This window comes from Xylocopa sonorina, chromosome 12 (genome assembly GCF_050948175.1).
Source record: "Xylocopa sonorina isolate GNS202 chromosome 12, iyXylSono1_principal, whole genome shotgun sequence".
Classification (NCBI taxonomy): domain Eukaryota; kingdom Metazoa; phylum Arthropoda; class Insecta; order Hymenoptera; family Apidae; genus Xylocopa; species Xylocopa sonorina.
The window spans coordinates 10,249,742-10,269,982 of NC_135204.1; the positions used below are offsets into that span (position 1 = coordinate 10,249,742).

The 20,241-nt window shown below is 36.8% G+C and overlaps 7 protein-coding genes across 10 annotated transcripts in view; 3 read left to right on the forward strand and 4 right to left on the reverse strand.

The window, feature by feature from the left end:
• The window catches only part of LOC143429954 (ELMO domain-containing protein 2), a 138,814-nt gene that overhangs the window by 1,884 nt on the left and 116,689 nt on the right, over positions 1–20,241 (reverse strand). The window lies entirely within an intron of this gene.
• On the forward strand, positions 170–1,422 carry LOC143429953 (uncharacterized). Its single transcript, XM_076905837.1, has 3 exons — positions 170–471; positions 556–770; positions 846–1,422. The coding sequence occupies exons 1-3, from the start codon at positions 170–172 to the stop codon at positions 1,307–1,309; spliced, it is 981 nt and encodes a 326-aa protein (XP_076761952.1). The 3' UTR covers positions 1,310–1,422.
• On the forward strand, positions 1,867–4,420 carry Twr (signal peptidase complex catalytic subunit SEC11 homolog C twr). 2 transcript variants are annotated; one of them, XM_076905871.1, is made up of 5 exons: positions 1,867–2,036; positions 2,145–2,254; positions 2,606–2,755; positions 2,842–2,976; positions 4,043–4,420. In XM_076905871.1, exons 1-5 carry the CDS (start codon positions 1,989–1,991, stop codon positions 4,044–4,046), a joined length of 447 nt encoding a protein of 148 aa, XP_076761986.1. In that variant the 5' UTR covers positions 1,867–1,988; the 3' UTR covers positions 4,047–4,420. The 2 variants fall into 2 exon arrangements, with proteins under 2 accessions (XP_076761986.1, XP_076761985.1); XM_076905870.1 differs by lacking the exon at positions 4,043–4,420 and having other exon boundaries at positions 2,842–3,197.
• Positions 4,637–6,757, reverse strand: LOC143429971 (putative cytochrome P450 304a1). The gene is made up of 7 exons (XM_076905869.1): positions 6,615–6,757; positions 6,274–6,525; positions 6,011–6,183; positions 5,659–5,928; positions 5,290–5,576; positions 4,954–5,210; positions 4,637–4,883 (listed from the first exon to the last, which is right to left on the reverse strand). The coding sequence occupies exons 1-7, from the start codon at positions 6,703–6,705 to the stop codon at positions 4,705–4,707; spliced, it is 1,509 nt and encodes a 502-aa protein (XP_076761984.1). The 5' UTR covers positions 6,706–6,757; the 3' UTR covers positions 4,637–4,704.
• On the reverse strand, positions 7,517–11,871 carry LOC143429646 (farnesoate epoxidase-like). Its single transcript, XM_076905321.1, has 13 exons — positions 11,623–11,871; positions 11,359–11,531; positions 11,005–11,274; positions 10,626–10,903; positions 10,296–10,552; positions 10,051–10,232; positions 9,539–9,653; positions 9,184–9,435; positions 8,912–9,084; positions 8,563–8,832; positions 8,196–8,479; positions 7,866–8,122; positions 7,517–7,789 (listed from the first exon to the last, which is right to left on the reverse strand). The coding sequence occupies exons 1-13, from the start codon at positions 11,738–11,740 to the stop codon at positions 7,605–7,607; spliced, it is 2,814 nt and encodes a 937-aa protein (XP_076761436.1). The 5' UTR covers positions 11,741–11,871; the 3' UTR covers positions 7,517–7,604.
• LOC143429951 (TELO2-interacting protein 2) lies at positions 12,431–14,497 on the reverse strand. Its single transcript, XM_076905835.1, has 5 exons — positions 13,716–14,497; positions 13,513–13,641; positions 13,272–13,433; positions 12,980–13,186; positions 12,431–12,902 (listed from the first exon to the last, which is right to left on the reverse strand). Exons 1-5 carry the CDS (start codon positions 14,250–14,252, stop codon positions 12,633–12,635), a joined length of 1,305 nt encoding a protein of 434 aa, XP_076761950.1. The 5' UTR covers positions 14,253–14,497; the 3' UTR covers positions 12,431–12,632.
• Positions 14,772–19,014, forward strand: Abi (tyrosine kinase Abl). Of its 3 annotated transcripts, none has more exons than XM_076905834.1 (5): positions 14,772–14,963; positions 15,448–16,113; positions 16,203–16,532; positions 16,610–16,867; positions 18,865–19,014. In XM_076905834.1, the coding sequence occupies exons 1-5, from the start codon at positions 14,951–14,953 to the stop codon at positions 18,885–18,887; spliced, it is 1,290 nt and encodes a 429-aa protein (XP_076761949.1). In that variant the 5' UTR covers positions 14,772–14,950; the 3' UTR covers positions 18,888–19,014. The 3 variants fall into 3 exon arrangements, with proteins under 3 accessions (XP_076761949.1, XP_076761947.1, XP_076761948.1); XM_076905832.1 differs by lacking the exon at positions 18,865–19,014 and adding an exon at positions 16,937–17,726; XM_076905833.1 differs by lacking the exon at positions 18,865–19,014 and adding an exon at positions 16,937–17,726 and having other exon boundaries at positions 14,772–14,907.

A 20,241-nucleotide genomic window follows, 5' to 3' on the forward strand; every position in this document is an offset into this window, starting at 1 on the left:
TATAGATGGAATTACAATATATATTTTTCTTATACTTATTTGAGAAATATACACATGTGTAGTGAAGAAACAACGTCGTATCATAAAATCAAACATGTATATACGAAACAGAACAACTTCAGTCAACTGGATCTTTAAATAAGTACATCTTTGCGTGCGAACAATTGGAATGGAAACAGAATATGCAACTTCTACAGAAATTCCAACGGAATGCTCAAGCAACGACGAGAGCGTTCAGCATATCAATAATCAATGCGAAGAATTATCTGATAACGAGCAGAGGAAAATGGATCAAAGAAACACCGATTTAACGCTAGATCTTCGAAGCGTAATACCAAATTGCGATCCCCCTGCTGAAAACGACGATTCGTTAGAGAAACTTTCGGCCGTTCTCGAACAACCGGAAGATACATCGGTGATTTTAGAACGGGCTCAGACGGAAGAAAATTATCCGGAGGATAAAGATTCAAAGTATACATGCTTTTATTTTTTTAATTAAAAAGAGATATATAACAATCATCGCGCATCGTACTGAACAATTTTCGTAACTAACAGCTACGTTCTTCGACAACGCATAGAATCACTCGGCGAAGTAATGAGGAATCTAAGGGACGAGTTAACGGAGGAAATAGAACTGTGGAAGAAGGAAAGAGAAGAATTTCAACATTTACGCGAGAAAGAGGACGCGTTAGCCCTAGAAGAAGCAACCGCGGCTGCTCGAGCAGCTGCGGCAGCTTATGCTGTGGAATCGCCGTTGTCTAATAATTTGGGTAATCCTCCTTATCGAATGAAACATGAAATAATTATCAGAGAATGTTCATCGAATCGACTAATTTATGGTGCAGGAGATATTTTAGACGTTACATCCGAGGACACGTACAGGGGACTGGCGATACTCGAGTACGAGAAAAGGCTGGCCAAGTATCAAGATGGATACACGTTCAGCCAAGCTGAAAAGCGTTACAATGCTCGTTGGAAGATGATTGCAAACGCGTACAAACAAAAACTGATTGAAGTGGAGCGCCTCTGCAACGAAGAATTGGAAAAAGTTCAGAAAAATGTAAATCATTTACAACCGTTAAAGGAAATGGTATCGCAGTGGTATATAAACGAAGAGAATCACGGTGATTCGATGAAAAGTACTGATTTTACTGCAAACGCGTCAAAAATTAGTACTTTGAACGAGGATGGTGCGCGTAACGGTCACAAGTTTCAAAAAGTCGACGCAGAAGTTAATATGGCGCCGGAAATATTCGTTGCCCGATTCAAATCCGACGATCCAACGAAGAAAGATAAATTTTATGAATGAAATTAACTTTCCTTACATTCATTTAAGGCACTTCACATTTGTTATGTATTTAATGTGCATAACATATCGTATAATCACTTATTATCGCGCTTGTACAATGCTGTGCGATTGTAGCTCGCACAAATGAAAAATTTTTCTTTCGGATTTCATTTTCAATAAATAAATAATCTGTATAACCGTATAAAATGTACGTACCTTTATTTCTATCCCTCCTGGAAGAATCTTCATACCGTAATACCGTTAAGCAAGGTATCCATTCTTGAACGTAATGCACTACAAAAGATGGCTGGGAAGCGTCTGTTAAACTTTTCAAGAATTTTACACACATAACAAAGGCACATAACTAAACTTGTAAAAAAAAGTGATAAGCACATAATCGAAATTGGTTTGAAACATCGCTTTAGCGCGAACGGAATAAAAATGTATCGTTTAACTGATAAAATAACCGGACGAAGTACGCTGTTTGAAAGTGTTACCGCGCGTTCCTTTGTTCACTAACGAACGTGGACCGTTTCACATGTTCCTTGTCCCTAGTTCCTTGTTTGACGTTCCTTGTTCATTGTTTACGTGACGTGGTATTACACTGACTGGTTGTTGCCGGTTGTGTTCGGATGGATTAAAATTGAAGTTGTTTTGTTTAGTTGGTTATTGTAATTTTCACAGAAAAAAAATTGTGACCATGTTGCAATCGGTATTCGACGACGTGCGGCGAATGAACAAACGGCAGGTAAATAAATTTCTTGGCTCGTGTTACCGTTGTGCATAGTTGTGACGAAACGCATATGGCCGTTCGAGAAATATGCACATTACAATTGTCTTCTACCTCTTCTTACAGTTCCTGTATCAAATATTGAGCTTTGGTATGATCGTTTCGTCCGCCTTGATGATATGGAAAGGCTTAATGGTTGTATCGGGTAGCGAAAGTCCGATCGTGGTGGTTCTCAGGTATTTGAACAGATAACCTAACATTTACTTCGATGCATCATTCGCGCAGATAAGTTCATCTTTTTTCAAATGTAACATTATTGATTTTCTATTCTATTTTTTACGGTGGTTCATGCTCTTTAACATTGTCGCAACTGTTTATGATAATGCGTTGAAAGAGCCACGTATATATTTTCGTTTACTTGAAAATTATAATAAAAAATTGCAATCATATGTATTTTGACGCGTTTAGAATGTTAGATAGTTTACAAAAGTACATTAAGTTCGACGTTTAGCACCTCCCTTGCATAGAACTAAGTTTACCGGTTTAATATTTTAAGCTACTGTTTCAATATCGTGTTAATATTGTAGCGGTAGTATGGAACCAGCGTTTCACAGGGGAGATTTATTATTTTTAACCAATTATCAAGACGAGCCAGTCAGGGTTGGAGAAATTATTGTTTTTAAAGTTGAAGGTAGAGATATTCCAATTGTACACAGAGTACTTAAGCTACACGAAAAGTAAGTATCTTCAGGATATTTGCAGCGATAGAGATAGAAGTTATAGGCGTAAGAGTTGTTATTGATGGTTAATTAATGCATTTTAGGGGTGATCAAAATAATACTGTTAAATTTTTAACAAAGGGTGATAATAATTCTGTTGACGATAGAGGTTTATATGCACCCGGTCAATTGTGGTTGACTCATAAAGACGTTGTTGGTAGAGCAAGAGGTTTCTTACCGTACGTAGGAATGATTACAATATATATGAACGAATATCCCAAATTTAAATATGCAATATTAATTTGTTTGGGAATATATGTTTTGGTACACAGAGAATAAGTATATTTCATGTAGAGAATTATATGAAATGGACTGTGTGAACGTCTACAAAAGAAGTGCATTGTAAAATTAAATCCTAATTAGTAACTAAAATACACATGTGGAGTTATGTACAATGTGATTTTATGTCTTGTTGATTTCCTACCACTTGAGGAACCTTTTGTATGCAAGAGGTTAATGATAATAGTAGTTTTGCGAAATTGTATGTACACTTCCAATAGCGATAAGAAAATATTAAGATACATTACAGTATTCTTTCCTAAGTTGGCAGCCACTGCTAATCTTTCTACAGTTGAGAGTTACTTAATAAGAAACTATTTGATTACGTAATTTTATGAGCTGATGGTGATTCTGTTAACATGAGTCATCAATCAATGCTATACGCGTGCGATAAGGTAAACTATTCATTAATAAAAAAACTCAAACTCTACAACATATTTTCATCTTACTTTTTATGCATTTTTGATGGAAATTACGCGAAACTCGTCAATTTTATACATTGTTAATTATATTTCTTTATCGTTCCTGGGCCAATGACATCAACAAAAAATGAAACCGAACGCTCGATCGTCGAGCCAGCTGAAATGATAATTGTTTGATTTTACGAATCAGACACTATCAGGCATTTTTTTTTAAGCCAGTGTTCCCAAAGATCGAAACTCTTGCCAAGGTAGATAGAGAATACTGTATGTGCAAAGCTACAGTACTTTTGTATCGTATTAAAAGAACAATGTTTTGTCATTATCGGAAAAATTACATGTAAAAAAGATTTTATTTTCAAGTAATATTAGCGGCTTTTTTTATCAAAATTCATCAATTTTTTTTTAGTAAACTAGTTGCAAAGATTTCCACGAACAGCATAAAGTACACTGTACAAGCGTCGAGTCTTACGGGGTACTTCATACTTGCAATTGCATTCTTAATATTTTGTAATTATAATGTAAACGTTATTGCAACACTGAACAGGTAGGAAGTAGGTTCACATAGTTGGACCTTGTCTTACTTTCAATTTCAGTGGACAGCAAAATCGATAAATAATCTGTATAAACAGAATGGAAAATTTGGGAAGATGAACATTAAGATGTATATACTTAAGTAAGTTTTTAATTTTTACTGCACGTAAGATTAAGCTTATCTTCTCCGACATGGCAATATCTGTGTATAAAATTTTCATTTCAAGAACAATGAACATGCTAATAAATTAACAACATTTTAAACCACGAATTATAACGGATGATACTAATTTATAGTTTTACAAAAATCTTTGTAAATTAATTGATTAAAAGCAATGTAATTTTTATCTCTAACTATTTCCATTTATAAAATAAATTTATAGTATGCTAATTGCACATATGGTGTCTCATCTGAATACTTACGAGATCGTTTAGTAGTTGTTTCAAACCAGCATGGAAATAGTCTTAATGATGATGAGATTAAAACCAATAGAAATTATTTATAAATCGAACGCAATTGTTTTATTTAAATGATATTTACATAATAGAGTTATAATTAAATTATCATTCATACAATAAAATTATTTAACACTTAAAATACTAAGTATTTTAGTTATACTGTTAACGATAAAATTAGAGTACGTTATATGTAACAGAACGTGTAATCTCTAAAATTCAACGTGGTTCTATTCGAATCCATGCTTGTTCTGGCATGACCATGGAACCAATGATTTTGTCATCGAGACCTGTCGGTTCACCCTTTACGAACGAAAAGTCAAAGTTCTGCATCAATGTGGCGAACGCTTGGAATACGTTATACCTTGCAAACGTTTCACCCGCACACACACGATGACCTAATACATATGGAAGAGAACGTTATTGCTGGTAATAATGGCAAATTTTGTTATGCAATCTGTTACGTACCAAGTCCAAAAGGAAACGTGTAATCTTTCCCCAGTTCGCCGTTTTCGTTCAAGAATCTTTCGGGTCTAAAGTTCTCGGGATCACCCCATAAATTAGGATCGTTATTTAGTCCGGTTAAATTCGTGACAACTGCTGCATCCTTCGGAACATTAAAACCACTAAGAGTGGTGTCTTTTAATGCTTTATGAAATACGCCAAACGGTGTCACTGTCTCGTATCTGAGTGTCTCACGTATCGTTGCTTCGGTGTATACTAAGCTAAAACGGTTCCGGTTTTTTAATAAAATATTTTTCTATACGTTGTAAAAAGAAAAAAGAAATACGAGGAGCGCCATACTTCTTTCTATCTTCCCACGTAATATGCCTTCCAGTTCCAACCACTCTATCTATTTCGTTCTGCACATTTTTTATGACTTTCGGATTATGCATAGCGCATTTAATTACGTGCACGATTACACTTGGCACTACAGACAGAGATGGAAGCATTAAATCTCCAAGGAGCACAACGAGCTGCTCCATAGTGAAACTAGACATTGCATCCTTGGTCCCTTCTATCTCTTTCAAGTATCGAGATACCAGTCCCTTATCGTCTTCAGTCAAGTGTCTTTGTTTCTCTATATGCTCCTGTAACAATTATGATTCCTAGATAATTAATCGGTACGATACTGTAGTCAGACGTGCGTGTTAATTATTTGAGAAAGTTTACCTTAATAAAATCGAAAATCTCGTGATTCGATTTGGAAAAATCTCTATACTTGAATATGTTACCGAAATATTTTAAGAACGAGAATTGAGCGATCGCCCCACCAGTAATATCGCCTGACTTTTGTAGCAACATGATAGATTTGCACAGATATCTTACTTGGTCATGTTCCGAACGATCAAATCTTTCGCCGAAAAATATACTCCATATGCTATTCGTGACATATGGGTATATAGCATCCGGGAAAAGCGCGTAACCTTTTTTTAAGTACTCCTAACGAGGGCATTGAAAAGTTACTTTGAAATTGAAATTTGATTACAATTTTCGGCGTAATTTTTATCGGATTGTAAAGTACCTTCTCGTTGTCGTTAATGGGGCCTTCTTTCAGCATGTTGACTAGAATCGACGTTTCTTCCAGCATATCCGCTTCGTATTTTTCGTGTCTTCTGCCGAACCCAAAGTCCCTCATATGGCGAAGCATAAATCTCCTCTGTTCTTGCCATACTGGCCCCTCAATAAAGAAAATGCCTGAAATTCCACATTCCCCGTATTAGTTTCAAATTGTACGTATCCATCCCCCTTATCACCTTCCTCAAGAATTTGCTCCGACGGAATTACCTAATGGTTTTTGATATGCTGCCGACAATGTGGTAGTTAGGTTCATCAATCTTCCGTCGAATTCCTCTCTCGTTAATATATCTTTAACACTATTGTAGTCACTCGCAATTATAGTTACCGTGTTACCCAAGTAACACGTGACAATGCTACTTCGCAATTTATGGGCATAGTGGAGGACCGTTTTGAAAGGATGCGTGTAATTATGCCATAACAAGTGCCAGTAAGAACCTATTATTGGTAGCCGTGGAAGAGCTGCCATAATGGAATAATTAAGTGGTAAATAGAATAAGTTTAAAGAATGTCTCTGGACGTAACGATTACTTTCATCGAATAAAACTTACATGGTGGTATATTTTTTGGCGAAGAATTTAGGAACTCGTAAAGCTTATATCCGATTATAAGAAGAAATATTGCAACTAACAATGGCGACATCCTTACAGCAGTGTTAATAACGAAATGATTCTCGGATTTACTTCTACATTATATTTGTCGCCCCACTAATATATCATATATATCTTTTAACACTTACAAAAACGAAAAAGTAAGGGTATCTTTTATTTACGCTTAGATAATTTGTTTCATTTACCTTCTTATCTTATGGATATATAATATGTGACCTAATCATTTAGTTTGTACCAATACATGTTAATATAATCGTGAATATTTTGATTTTTTTTTTTCCACTTGTCACCGTTTATCGTAATAAACATGCGTAATTTCAAATAACGACACTGAAACAAAAATTTCCATTACTTTATTCGCTTTCTCCTGTGATAATAAAAAGAAGCATTGTCCAATTAAATTTCTATGTACTTCCATAACAATAGTAAATTCTTATTATTATCAATATTTTCTTTTATTACTATATTTTATACGTATATACTGATCATCGTAGGTTTTAATGTTTGCTGACCCTTTCTTTACATCACAATAAAGAATGCGCAATCCGCATTTTATGATAAGAGCGGCAATGTCAACGTTTGTAGTTTTGTCATAGCGTGAAGATTATTCGTTTTTTGTTCTTTTTTTTTTTTTTTTTGTTTCTGAAACCATATTGCTGCGACTTACGAGGTTGTACTATACGGTCATACGCAGTCAACATAATGTCCGATTGCTACAGATGCCGTTCAATTAAAATCCTCGATTCATTGACTAGATACATCCGTTATTATCTCATTATTTTAATGAGCAAGAGTAGGGGTAATCGTAAGCGAGAAATTGAATACAATTTACATATTTGTACAACGTTTTATTCATATAATGAAATTACAAATAATGTTACCATGATAGTAAGCATGCAGAATATAAAGAATAATATATGTGTATTGATGTTAATCGTGACGTTGTTCGACGCGCACCCATGTGTCCTTGTGGGTGATAACTAAACCAGGTACTTTATCTTCTAGCCCAGTCGGTTCACCCTTGACAAACGAAAAATTAAAATTCTGTAACAGTGTAGCGAACACCTCGAACATATGATATCTTGAGAAGGTTTCGGCAACGCACATACGACGTCCTAAATCGTATAGATAAGAAAATTATTATACGTGTTACAAATGGTATCCTGATTTCCTAAACACTTTCGTACACACCCATCCCGAAGGGAAGCGTCAAATCTTTGATCAATTGGCCATCGTCGTTGAGAAATCTTTCGGGTCTAAACTTTTCTGGTTCTTCCCATAATTCGGGATCCATATTTATCGATTTTAAAGACAAGATCACTACTGTATCCTTCGGAACATTGTATCCATCAATAGCGGTGTCCTTTAGCGCTTTATGAAGCACGGTAGTTGGAGCTAGCGTATCGTATCTGAATACCTCTCTTAGCGTCGCCTCGACATATGGTAAGCTAAAATTCTTCTGAATTTCTAGTAAAATATTTTTCTCTGCGTACCTATATAAATGTATTACTATCATTGTACCTCTTCCGATCGTCCCACGTAACGAGCCTTCCGGTACCAACTACTCTATCTATCTCTTCCTGAACCTTTCTCATTACCTCGGGATGATGCATAACTAATTTGATTGCGAAAAACATACTGTTCAGCAGTATAGATACAGATGGGAAGACGATATCTACAATGGTTATGATAAGTTGCTGCTCTGTAAAATTTACATTCTCATTCTTTTTTATCTCTTTTAAGTAACGATCTAGTACTCCTCTGTCTTCATCCTGGCCCGAGCACCGGTTTTTGTCTATATGTTCCTGTACGAATGAAACTGTACTTCGATAATACAATCCGACTTATTGAAATTGAACAAGATAAAAGTTAGAACGATAAATGATACCTTAATGAATTCTACCATATTGCGGTTTGAATCTATGAAATCTTTGTATTTGAACACATTTCCGAAATATTTCAAGTACCAAAAATAGGCGATCGCTCCGCCAACAGGGTTACCCGATCTTTGGAATTCTATAGCAGACGTACAAAGATGATTCAGTTTGTGAAATTCCGAGCGATCAAACCTTTTGCCAAATATGATCTCCCATATACTGTTTGTGGTATACGGAAATAAGATATCCGGGAAACGAACCAAACCGTCTTTTAAATACGTCTATTAAATAGAGTGATCTATCATTTCAATAATCGGTTCACAGTTTTAAAGTAATTGAACGAATCATGTTGTGAAATACCTTCTCATTGTCATTAATGGGACCTTCTTTCAACATTTGAATTAGAATGCTAATTTCTTCCATCATATTGGCTTCATATTTTTCGTGCCTTCTGCCGAACCCGAAATCCCTCATATTTCTAAGAATAAATCTTTTGTGTTCTTGCGCAAATTTACCTTCATTGAAAAATATGCCTAGAATTTGTCTACTATTAGAAAACAAACTATGATTCCTACATTTTATTTGTTTCTCCACGTTTTCTTTCACTCGCGAAAACTTCTTCAGTAGTATACCTAATTTTTTTCCAAATGCTCTGTCTAGAAGAAACCCTACGTCTGAAGTTCTCCCATCGAATTCCTCTTTCAATAACACTTCCTTGATAGCATTATAGTCAGTCACAAAAATAGTCATAGCACTACCCAGATAACACGTAATAATTTTTGATCGTAATTTATTCACATAATAATAAACTGCTTCGATAGGAACATTGTAATTATGCCACAGTAAATGCCAATAACATCCTACGAGCGGTAATCGTGGAAGGCCTGTTGTAATAGAACAATGAAATTGCAATTGAATATTTATGATAACTTTACGTTTCGCAATCGAGAAACTTTATTTAGACAATTATTATCAGATAAAACTTACACGGTGGTACATTTGGCGGTACGGAAGTTAAGAATTCGTATATCTTATATCCAATTAAGAATAGTAATATGAAAATTAAAAAGGGAGACATTTTCTCATCAGCATTAAACACCGACTACTGCTCTGAGATCGTGGATATCTCACTAGAAAATACGGGGAAGGAATAGAAAAATGCGTTCGTGACATATTATATGAACCTAAACGATTTTTCTTTTTTCTTCTCTTATCACTCTATTCGAGCCGTTTCAATATTGATACAAACATATTGCGATCTTATTTTCTCGCGTAAATGTTTTTTTCTCGTGTTAATAGAAACTGTAATTCCTGATATTTTTATCGACGCGTAACGCTAAAAAGTAAAGCAATCTTTCCTAACGGCTTTTTATAAAGTATTTTATTTAAAAAATATTTATATACATATTAAAATGACATAAAAAAATAGTCGTCGCGCACACAATTTACATTCGATAATAATCAAGATTACAACAGGGATATACTTGTTAAACACGTTACGTATAACGTGGCTGCACACGAATCCACGTTTCTTTCGGAGTTACAACTATACCGGGCAATTTGTCGTCCAATCCTGTTGGTTCACCCTCCACGAACGAAAAATTAAAGTTCTGCACTAACACAGCTAACAATTCGAATAGATTGTATCTGGCAAAAGTTTCGCCCGCGCATACACGATGACCTAAGCCACGTGGAAGAAAACGTTATCAGTCTTACTAAGATTTGCTTACACCTCTTCACTTACCAAATCCAAAAGGGAGCGTACAATCTTTCCCCAACTGACCGTCCTCATTAAGAAATCTTTCGGGCCTAAAGTTTTCGGGATCACCCCACATGTTAACATCGCTATGTAACGCTGCCAAATTCGTGACAACCGGTGTATCCTTTTCAACGTTATACCCACAAAGAGTGGCAGGTTTTAGCGCTTTATGAAATGCGCTTAACGGCGTTAATGTTTCATACCGGAGCGATTCTCTTATTGTTGCCTCGGTATATGGTAAGCTAATACAATTATGGTTTTTCTCCGGAAAATATCTTTGCACGTGTTCGAATAAGTACATAAAGCTCGTCGTACCTCTTTCTGTCGTCCCATGTGACAAGTCTTCCGGTACCAACCACTCTATCGATTTCTTCCTGTACATTTTTCAATACCTTTGGATGATGCATAACAGCCTTGATTGCATGTACAACGGCACTTGGTAATGCAGATATAGCTGGGAACATAAAATCCACAAGAGTCATAATGAGTTGTTTCTCAGTGAAATTTGATTTTAAATTTGCCTTCTTATTCATCTCCTTTAAATATTGATCCACCAGTCCATCGCTCGAATATTTTCGACTGTCCAAATGTTCCTGTTGCAATTGTAACGATTCGGTAACTATTCAGCATCGATGTAGAATAAATTGAAGGTACAAACGCGGTGTTTGTAGTTTAAGTAAAATGTAATAAGTACTTTAATGAAGTTTATCAATTGAAGGTTCGATTTGATCGTGCCTGTGTATCCAAACATGTTTCCAAAATATTTCAAGAACCAGAAGGCGGATATCGCTCCGCCACTAGTATCGCCGGATCTTTGAAATTCCATAGCAGATTCACAAAAATATTTCAGTTTATAATGCTCCGAACGATCAAACCTTTCGCCGAACATTATGCACCATATATTGTTTCCCACGTATGGATAGAGAACGTCCGGGAAACGAGCAAAGCCATTCCTCAGGTACGCCTAAGAAACGCATCGATTTTATTTAGCAGTCGACTATGCAATCGAGTAACTTTTTAAATAGCTTTCAATCAAGTTTCAAATTACCTTTTCTTGGTCGTTAATGGGGCCTTCTTTCAACATGTTAATTAGCAGGCTGATTTCTTCCATCATGCTCGCTTCAAACTTTTCATGCCTCCTGCCAAATCCAACATCTCTCATATGCCTAAGGGCGAATCGTCTTTGTTCTTTCCAAAGTGGACCATCGGTGAAAAAGATACCTGAAATTTTACATTGAACGTATTATTAAAATGAACATTTTACTCTGCACATCCCTTCCGTTTGGACAAAATATTTTCCATAAGAAAATACCAAATTCTTCCCCAAATGCTCTTTCCAAGATAAGATGTCCGTTTGATAGCCGTCCATCGAATTCTTCCTTTGACAATATTTCTTTAATGCTATTGTAGTCATTTGCGATGAAAGTCATAATACCACCAAAATAGCACGTAACAATAGCAGATTGCAACTTATTTGCGTAGTATTGAACTCCTTTGAAAGGATATGTATAATTGTACCATAACAAGTGCCAATAAGATCCAACTATTGGTAGTCGCGGGATACCTGTTACAATTATAAAATATTTAAATTGATCAAATGATAATAGTAGGTAAAAACTTAAAGGTGGTGTGTTTCGAAATAATTTATCTTAGAAAAAAAGAACACTTAACGCCGTCTTTACTTCGTATCAGGTGTAACTTACATGGTGGTACGTTTAATGGGGTCGAAGTGATGAAGTTGTATATTATGCATCCTATTATAAAAATAAATAACGCAATTAAGAATGGTGACATCGCCATGATTATACTACAAGTGAATTCTTTTACTGCTTAGTTTACACTGTTGCAAATTGAGAGAAGAAATTCACAAACAACTTGTTTGTCACGACGTTATAAATTGGTCTTCTTGTCTTATCGTTTCGTACAAAGTCGAGTTGCCCTATTTTAGTACACATCGTACATATCTTATATATAGGTAGTGTAATTACGAGTATCAAATTGATTATAGTAATTAGTTATATGAAATTATAGAATGAGATTACCGAATTTTTATCGTTGTGAATAAATCATAATTTCCCAATTCAATATTTGTTAAATATGGTAAAGGATAATTCAAGATATACAGAATATCTAACAAAAATCTTTATTTCATAATACAAAGTATCATATATTTATTTTTTAAATCACAAATAAAACATCTACAAGTACTATTTGTTATACTTTACTATATTATATTCCATGAAACTACAAAAAATAATGTTTTCTTTCCTTAAATAATATGATTTATTATGTTAGGTTCTAGAACGGGTTTACAAATTTCATTCATTGAAAATATTTGCTATCACCAAAGCATACTATTTGCATACTATTTTTAATTACTATTTGCATTCTATCATCGTTCATAACTGCGCATCTTACGTTCGGGCACCATTTATATAACAAACAAATACAATCCTCCAAGTTTTCCATTATTTCTTTGTCGAATACTGGCGTTTTTGTTAAATCAATATGCAGTTTCAGAAAGATTGTGTAGAGAGGTACACAGTGGGCTGCCACTCGAGGATGAAACATCACAAGAAAAATTTTTGCAGTCTGGAAGAAATAATGTTCAAATTAGAATAAAGGTGGTCGAAAATAAATAAGAGAGACATAATTGAAAAAATAATTACCTGCATTGTAGCCTTTAATGTATTGAGGTCAGTATGATGTTCACAATAATCAGAAAGTATTTGTGTTAATTTTTTACACCACTTGGCACAACCGATATGAGTTAAGAGTTCAGGTAAGCTCAGCATGTATACCCGTCTCAGTTCTACATTTTGCTCAAATTCCATATTATCGAACAGAACGGCCAAAATATCATCTCTCTTCATCCACTGTAATAATATTATATTATGTATATCGTTATAAAAATTGAATTTGAATTTGAATCAATACATGTACCGAAGCCTTTCAATTTACTTCAAAAACATTTGATGTATTGTCCCAGCGTTCGATTGTAGAGAGTAAATATTTTATGCATACATATACCAATATTACGTATTTGGCTTCTTTTTGATGTGTTAAACGTTCTAATGCATGAAGAATTACATTGGCATATCCACTGTCGATCAATCCTTTTTTCTAAACATATAAGATTCAAGAGTTTTACGTATATTCTTAACGTTAATGTACTCCAAACTTGCGTAGCTTAAATACTTGCCAGATGAGAATGTTGAAGAATTTGATGTAAACATTCAAGACCTAGTACTACATTCTCTGGCACATTATCATCGATGATTAGTAAAGCTGTTGGAAGCACATTTTCGATATGATTGTATAAACTTGGTTCCTAAAAAAAAGGGTGAAAATTTTATACATGCAATCAAATTTGCAATCTATTTTGTTCCCATTTTATTTACAAACCTCCACTTGGTATATGATCCATTTGTAACATGCTACTGCTGCCGGATAGGATCTCCAAGTATCTTTTGTTAGTTTAGGCCTTAGCGTTAACAATACTGTGTTAAAGTTATCCTGTTCCATTAAAAACTGCGAGATGCATTGGTATCTATATAATTGCAATATTTCGTTGACCAATCCTTTCGATATCGATGCAGATTCTACAGTATTCCAAACATTCTTTTCGTATTGTTCTCCAACAAGCAACAGCAAGTCGATAGTAAATGTTCTCCATGCTGGTACATTTAAATCTATTAGTACGTCTTTCTCATTGCAGCTGCGAATGATATGCTGAAGCATCGATTCGATATTTCGTAAATTTCTTTCTATAATTTCTCTACAGTCTCTGAAATCTTCCTCCTCGCATGGTCGACTAGCACCGACAGTCTTTTCAGGAACGTAACTCGTTCGAATCAGAGCAGTACATGCTGACATAATGCATTCTTGATTAAAGTCGGCCGTAATTTTGAGGGCCTCTAGTTCTTCCGAAAGATTATTCATTTTGAATATATTCGCCAAGAAGTTTGACAAGAGCTACCGATTGCCTTCTCGCGAATCACCGTTTTCGTAACGATCCAGTGGTCTTACATGAAATCACAACCTTGTCATTTCCTGCACTGTCGCGAACAATAACACCCCGATCGAATCTGATACTCTTTAATCAACGAAATAGTTATCGACTTTTTTTACGAACTTGCTTTCGAACGTTACGAACACTTAAGTCACAAAGGAGTATACCGATTGTGTTCGTACTTTACAGTATTAATATTTTTCCTAATAATTCGAATAAATATCTTCTCCAATCACCTACTTTTGCAAATTTCCGATATAATTACTGTATTTTGTAATATTGTTCGATGTCTCGAAATTGTAATCGATACCAGCCTTACGAGGTCTCGAAGTACCTGTCATCTTTCCCTTCTTTCGACACCTTGTTGTGCTGTGTTGCTTTTCTCGTTTCTCTTCGTGAAATTCCTTCTCACGCGTATCGTTCGAACATGCGTTTGTCAATCATTTATACCAGTGTGCTTCAACTTTAATCGAGAACCTTAGCCGTCTGGTAGTGCTTCGGTCCGAACGTTACTCGCTCATATTGAGCGTCGCGTCGCGTAACGTAAATCGTTATTTATTTTCTAACAATTTCACTAGATCCTTGGTAATTATGAATTAATGAAGGTGTAATAGCTGGTAGTTACGATATGGCTGAGTACCGTTAGTTCATTTTCTATTTTTTCATATTATTTACCCGTATTCTATTGACGTTTCGTGATCATCTACGACACTATCAGAGTTTGTTTGAGTTTCGCCTCCATTTTGCTTTCTGCATGCGAGACACCGCCCTTCGAACAGTTATTATTTGTCAATGCCCTATTTCTTCGGTCGAAAGTAAAATTAACAGAAGGCCGTTTCGAATTTTGTGTTTCCGTTTTCGAAGAAAGTTTTCGCTACTTTGTCAAAGTTACATAACCTCACCTCTTGGAAACTAACGATCTTTTTCGTTTACAGTTTCGTGTGTCATTTATACAAAGTCACTTCTATCCAAACTTATCTTAAAATTTTGCTCTGTTAATCCAGTCGTTGTAAATAATATTATTTCCAGTGCTGTTATGTACTCTAAAATGTCATATGCACATCAAGCATTATCGTGAACTTGTTCCTGTAAATCTTTCTTAAATATTATTCTTTTTCCCTTAAGGATCTGGTTCTTATTGTGTATCATCTGGAGTAGGCAGTGATTCTGAAGTTATGGCAGAGCTAGCTGCGTTTCTTGGTCAGGAAATTCCTGAAGGAAGAAGTAACCTAGCCGATAATCATATAAATCTTGAACGAGTTGCTGATTATTGCGAAGCGAATTACTTTCAAGCGGAAAACAAAAGAATAGCTTTGGAGGAGACCAAAAATTTTACCACTCAATCGTTGGCCAGCGTAGCCTACCAAATAAACACTCTTGCCTATAATTTTTTACAATTGCTGGATTTGCAAACATCTCAACTTGCTGAAATGGAAAGCCAAATGAATCATATCGCGCAGACGGTTATGATACACAAAGAGAAAGTAGCCCGGAGAGAAATTGGAGTGTTAACAGCGAACAAGATTACAGTTCGCCAGTATAAAATTATTGCACCAGCAAATCCTGAGAAACCAATTAAATATGTTAGGAAAAGTATCGATTATACAATATTGGATGATATTGGACATGGAGTACGTAGTAGTGGTACTCCCAGAAGCAAGCAACGTGGCGGAAGTCAGGGTAGCGTTCAGAGTTTGGGAGCTGCCTCAACTGGCTCTGGATTAGGTGCTGCTATGGTAGGACCAGCACCTACAACCAAGCCACCTACACCTCCTCAGACAGTAAGAACTGGCAAGTAAAATATTTAATGTACAGATATATTAAATATATACATGTATATGTATGGAGACGATATAAGAGCTTTCTTTTATGTCCTGTAGGAACATTGAGCAAAGGATCGCGAGAGTACAGGACACCGCCTGCAGTAGCTCCGCCTCAAGTTCCTAGTCATTATGCTCCTAATTATCCATTGGGTCATCCAAGAAGGGAGCGTGGTCCTGGTTACAGTACATTACCGTTGCACGCACATACAACGTCCCATGCAACTCATAATGCTAATCATAATGCGCACGCAAACACTGCAACGCAACACACTTCTCCGCCTCAAGTAGGAACAGTTCATCCGTTGCAAAGTCATCCTCAAACTCCACCGCCGGCACCACCTAGTGTAACAGCCGGATACGCCCAGGAGCAGCACAATAATATGCCTCGTAAGCCGTACTTTTCTTCTTACTATTTATCGACTGCAAATAATTAGACATATATTTAGCGTGATATTCATTTTCAGCACCACCGTCGCCGTTAGTTGGTATAACTGGTAATACGTTGGATTTCACCAGCTATCATTCTTTATCGGAAAGATTAGGCCACCAAGTTAGCCGTAGTAGTGGCGCGAGTAGCCCACCGCTGCCACCGCCGCCACCGCCAGAGCAGGAAGAGCATCCGCAATTTGGCAGGCCTACGCAATCGAGCGGTACCATTATGCCTATCGTGCCGGACGAGGAAGATCTGCCTGGTTGGGTGCCAAAGAATTACATCGAGAAAGGTATGTCGTGAAAATTATTTGTAGAGTATTTAGGTAGCATTAAGATATAATGAACTGTTACCATTTTAGTTGTTGCGATTTATGATTATTATGCCGACAAGGAGGATGAATTGAGCTTCCAGGAAAGCTCTGTAATTTATGTATTGAAAAAGAATGACGATGGGTGGTGGGAGGGGGTCATGGATGGTATCACGGGCTTGTTTCCCGGAAATTACGTGGAACCTTGTGTGTAATCGATTTTCCAGTATTGCATTTAGATATATCAAAATTGTGAACAATATTGTTTGCTCACGAATGACTGCAATTTTACGGGACACACTTGATTCCTTGGTTTTTAATACTTTGTTTAGTTTTTAACTAGTATTAATAATCATAAGGCAATACTAACGTAACTGATCGACGCAAAGATGCAAAATGGTGCATTGAATGCCGTATAGAATACAAAATATAGCGGGTAAATTACAGATTCTTCCAGAAATCTCAAATATCATGCGAATTTTCTAAAAATCAAACTAACCAATCTTTATACGAGTATAAGAAAATGTATTTTTTGGTAAATAGTATTTCTTTCAGTGAGTGTTATTTTATCGTGACTCTGATGGATAGTATTTATATACATATATATATACATATTATATATGAATATAAATAAATATTATAACTATACGCGTAAGAGTATGTAATTACTGTTACGCTGAATAACCAATTAGCTGTTAATTGTATTTATGTATTCTTAGGTGTAATCAAGGCGACGTTAGTAATAGGTTAATGAGTAATCAAAATACCAAACGTCCTGTTATCGTGTAATGAAAATCTTAGTATCGAATCGTAAGTTTGTAATATAAATCGCTTTCGCAAATCGCTCATCGAGTTTATTTTCACAGGCCACCAGTTATCGTCAAATAAAACGAACGAATACTAATCCTTTCCCGAGTTCCCTGAAAAGTACACATGGTACGTTCAGGGTATATCCAGTGATTTCAGTTAACCAGATAGCACCGCGCTTAGTAGCGTAACGTTTACACTTTACGCGGTGCTGATTAAGTCATTAGTGTGCTATTAAGACCTTGATATAAGTACTTTATAATTGGCCAGGTAATGTACTAGCTTATGTCTTTCTCATTTCCTCATCTCCTCCACCCCCCGCTTTAATATACTTTAAATTTATTTTTATATGCCTCTAAAATGCTTGTATGGACAATAAAAGTCTCATTTTTGCGAGAATTACGCACCTCGGAATTGCCTTTGGTACAGGATTTTCAAATAAACGGTAAATGAAAAGAAATAGGGTAATCACCAGTGAATTTTTAATAGGAGGGTTTCATTTGCGTTAGGACAGAGAGATAGGTGGATATATTTGTACTTGCGATTAAATAAAAAAGTCGCAGGGAAATTTAGTATAACGTTACAAAATTCTTTTTTGCAATTCAATTAAGTGTTCGGTTAAATTATTTGCCAGACGTAAATCACGGACATCTTTTCACTCGTATACGTATAGGAAGGGTAGCAAACGTTCTCTCTTTTAAGCCCCTAGTGACACCCACGGGATACAGTTTTGCACGATTACGTAGGCAAATTCTTACAGCGAAAGATTCGTCGCTTCAACTAGCGGAGGGAAAACGGGCGAGAGATAGCAGATAGGAACGTTTTACGAGAACACGTTCCGTGTATCTTGGATCTTGGTGAATTTTTCCATTTCCGTCGTATACACGGCAATGGGACGAAAACAGCGCAGTTTTGAGAGTTGCGCGCCAACCTATTATTGTATACGACGCTTAAAACAGTTCGCGTGGAAATAAGATAGTGCTAAAGCGAGCGAAAAAGCGTTATTTTTTAGTATTATTCACCGTCATAGTACACGACGAGCGAGACATTCGGTGGTGCTCAGCCCTTTCAGCACAGTCGAAATTTTAATTCAATTCTTTTAGCTTTGCTAAGAATATTTTTCACCAAATGGACACATTAATACATCGTATTAACTTTTCGTTACTTTCTAGCTCAACGACAACGACAGACATAGCTGAATAAATTTGAAGGAAGCCACGGAACGATCGCAGCCGCCTGATAGGCAAAAGCGTAGAATTTATTCGATATCGAGGTAGCGTAGCGTACTTTATCAGGCTTCTTGGCGACTGGATAAATCTAAGGAGACGGAGTTGGCGCACGTACAACCAGCTATCTGATCTAATTCTCCAGATTGATTATACCCCGGGCACCGGTAGGCAGCCCAGACCCATCTTCGCCCCGCTTGTAACAGAAACCGCTTCATTTGATTAATACCATCTTCCGGGCCAACCGCGACCAACTTCCCGACTCCGGCACATCCCTTTCTACCTTCATCTGTTCACCATCGAATCTTGAAATACTCGCGGTGCCTCACCGTTCGGGTTCACCATTTGAAATCCATTTATATATTAACGAACAGACCGCACTTTATTTTCTCCTCCTTGCTATGTCTGTTCCTCGTTCTCATATCGAAACGGATCCCGTTAATCATCTGTCAGTCAATCCCAATTCCAGGCGCCCAAATTCATTTCTTCTAAAAATTCCTTTAGATAATCGAACATACACCCGATTCGTCTCGATTTCCATCACCACAAATACTCCCCTACGAGCAGCCAGTAGAATTTAATATCGCGACAGCAATGCGTCCGACAGTGCCGAAGAGGAGATCGTCAAATTCGCGTTCCTTTAGTCCACAAAAATTGCGGATTTTATATCCGTTGCCCCAGAGCGTGAAACGTCGCCTTTTTATTGGTAACCTTCCCGCCCCCGTAACGTGACTGCAATAACACCCCGGGTGTCGACGAAAGGATCGTGGAATTTCAACGGAGTACATACAGGCGAGGAGGAGATGCTGGCCAGGGTGTCTCTCGAAGGAAACGGGATTAATATTCGCCGTGGCTTCTGGCCTGGCGAGTTCCAACTTGTCGATCCGTTTCCGAACGGGGAACTACGCTCGCCAGCCGGTATCCCCGTGGATAGGTCTGCCAAAGGGCTGAACGAGATCTATGCGGTTCACCGCTACGGAGACTCGAGTTCCTGTCTCTAACCCCGTCATCAGTCTTGGGTGCAACTTGCTGGCCTGCCCAGATGTTCCCTCGGTTACGTAGCTGCTGTCTGCGAGATCGCGTCGAACACGAGCCACGATAGTTGTCATCGCGTTTCTTGAAGCTACTGAATCTCGATGCCTTCTTGGTTCTAAGCAAGAGTTTGCACGCAGAGAAACGAGGTGAAAACTAGATGGCTCCTAATTACCACCGTGCAACTTGAATTCGATCGAACTAACTGAATTACCAGTGGCTGGTTATCTAGGAACAGTCATCAATCTCTTGGAAATCAGTTCGTTTGCGAATTAGGTGGTACCTATCGCC

Bases quoted from the DNA above. Each gene is read 5' to 3' on its own strand.
- LOC143429953 (XM_076905837.1), top strand. From the start codon at position 170: ATGGAAACAGAATATGCAACTTCTACAGAAATTCCAACGGAATGCTCA. The intron at 472-555 runs GTATACATGCTT...CGTAACTAACAG, and splicing joins CCGGAGGATAAAGATTCAAA to CTACGTTCTTCGACAACGCA. The intron at 771-845 runs GTAATCCTCCTT...TTTATGGTGCAG, and splicing joins GCCGTTGTCTAATAATTTGG to GAGATATTTTAGACGTTACA.
- Twr (XM_076905870.1), top strand. From the start codon at position 1,989: ATGTTGCAATCGGTATTCGACGACGTGCGGCGAATGAACAAACGGCAG. The intron at 2,037-2,144 runs GTAAATAAATTT...CTCTTCTTACAG, and splicing joins GGCGAATGAACAAACGGCAG to TTCCTGTATCAAATATTGAG. The intron at 2,255-2,605 runs GTATTTGAACAG...TTAATATTGTAG, and splicing joins CCGATCGTGGTGGTTCTCAG to CGGTAGTATGGAACCAGCGT.
- LOC143429971 (XM_076905869.1), bottom strand. From the start codon at position 6,705: ATGTCGCCATTGTTAGTTGCAATATTTCTTCTTATAATCGGATATAAG. The intron at 5,211-5,289 runs GTATGGCGCTCC...GAACCGTTTTAG, and splicing joins ACGTGGGAAGATAGAAAGAA to CTTAGTATACACCGAAGCAA. The intron at 4,884-4,953 runs GTACGTAACAGA...CATATGTATTAG, and splicing joins CACGTTTCCTTTTGGACTTG to GTCATCGTGTGTGTGCGGGT.
- LOC143429646 (XM_076905321.1), bottom strand. From the start codon at position 11,740: ATGACTTTCATCGCAAATGACTACAATAGCATTAAAGAAATATTGTCA. The intron at 10,904-11,004 runs GTACTTATTACA...CAATTGCAACAG, and splicing joins AATTGATAAACTTCATTAAA to GAACATTTGGACAGTCGAAA. The intron at 8,833-8,911 runs GTATTTCACAAC...TCTATTTAATAG, and splicing joins CCATTAATGACAATGAGAAG to ACGTATTTAAAAGACGGTTT.
- LOC143429951 (XM_076905835.1), bottom strand. From the start codon at position 14,252: ATGAATAATCTTTCGGAAGAACTAGAGGCCCTCAAAATTACGGCCGAC. The intron at 13,642-13,715 runs GTTTGTAAATAA...CCTTTTTTTTAG, and splicing joins GGATCATATACCAAGTGGAG to GAACCAAGTTTATACAATCA. The intron at 13,434-13,512 runs GCAAGTATTTAA...TTATATGTTTAG, and splicing joins TTCTTCAACATTCTCATCTG to AAAAAAGGATTGATCGACAG.
- Abi (XM_076905832.1), top strand. The intron at 16,114-16,202 runs GCAAGTAAAATA...TATGTCCTGTAG, and splicing joins TCCTCAGACAGTAAGAACTG to GAACATTGAGCAAAGGATCG. The intron at 16,533-16,609 runs GTAAGCCGTACT...ATTCATTTTCAG, and splicing joins GCAGCACAATAATATGCCTC to CACCACCGTCGCCGTTAGTT.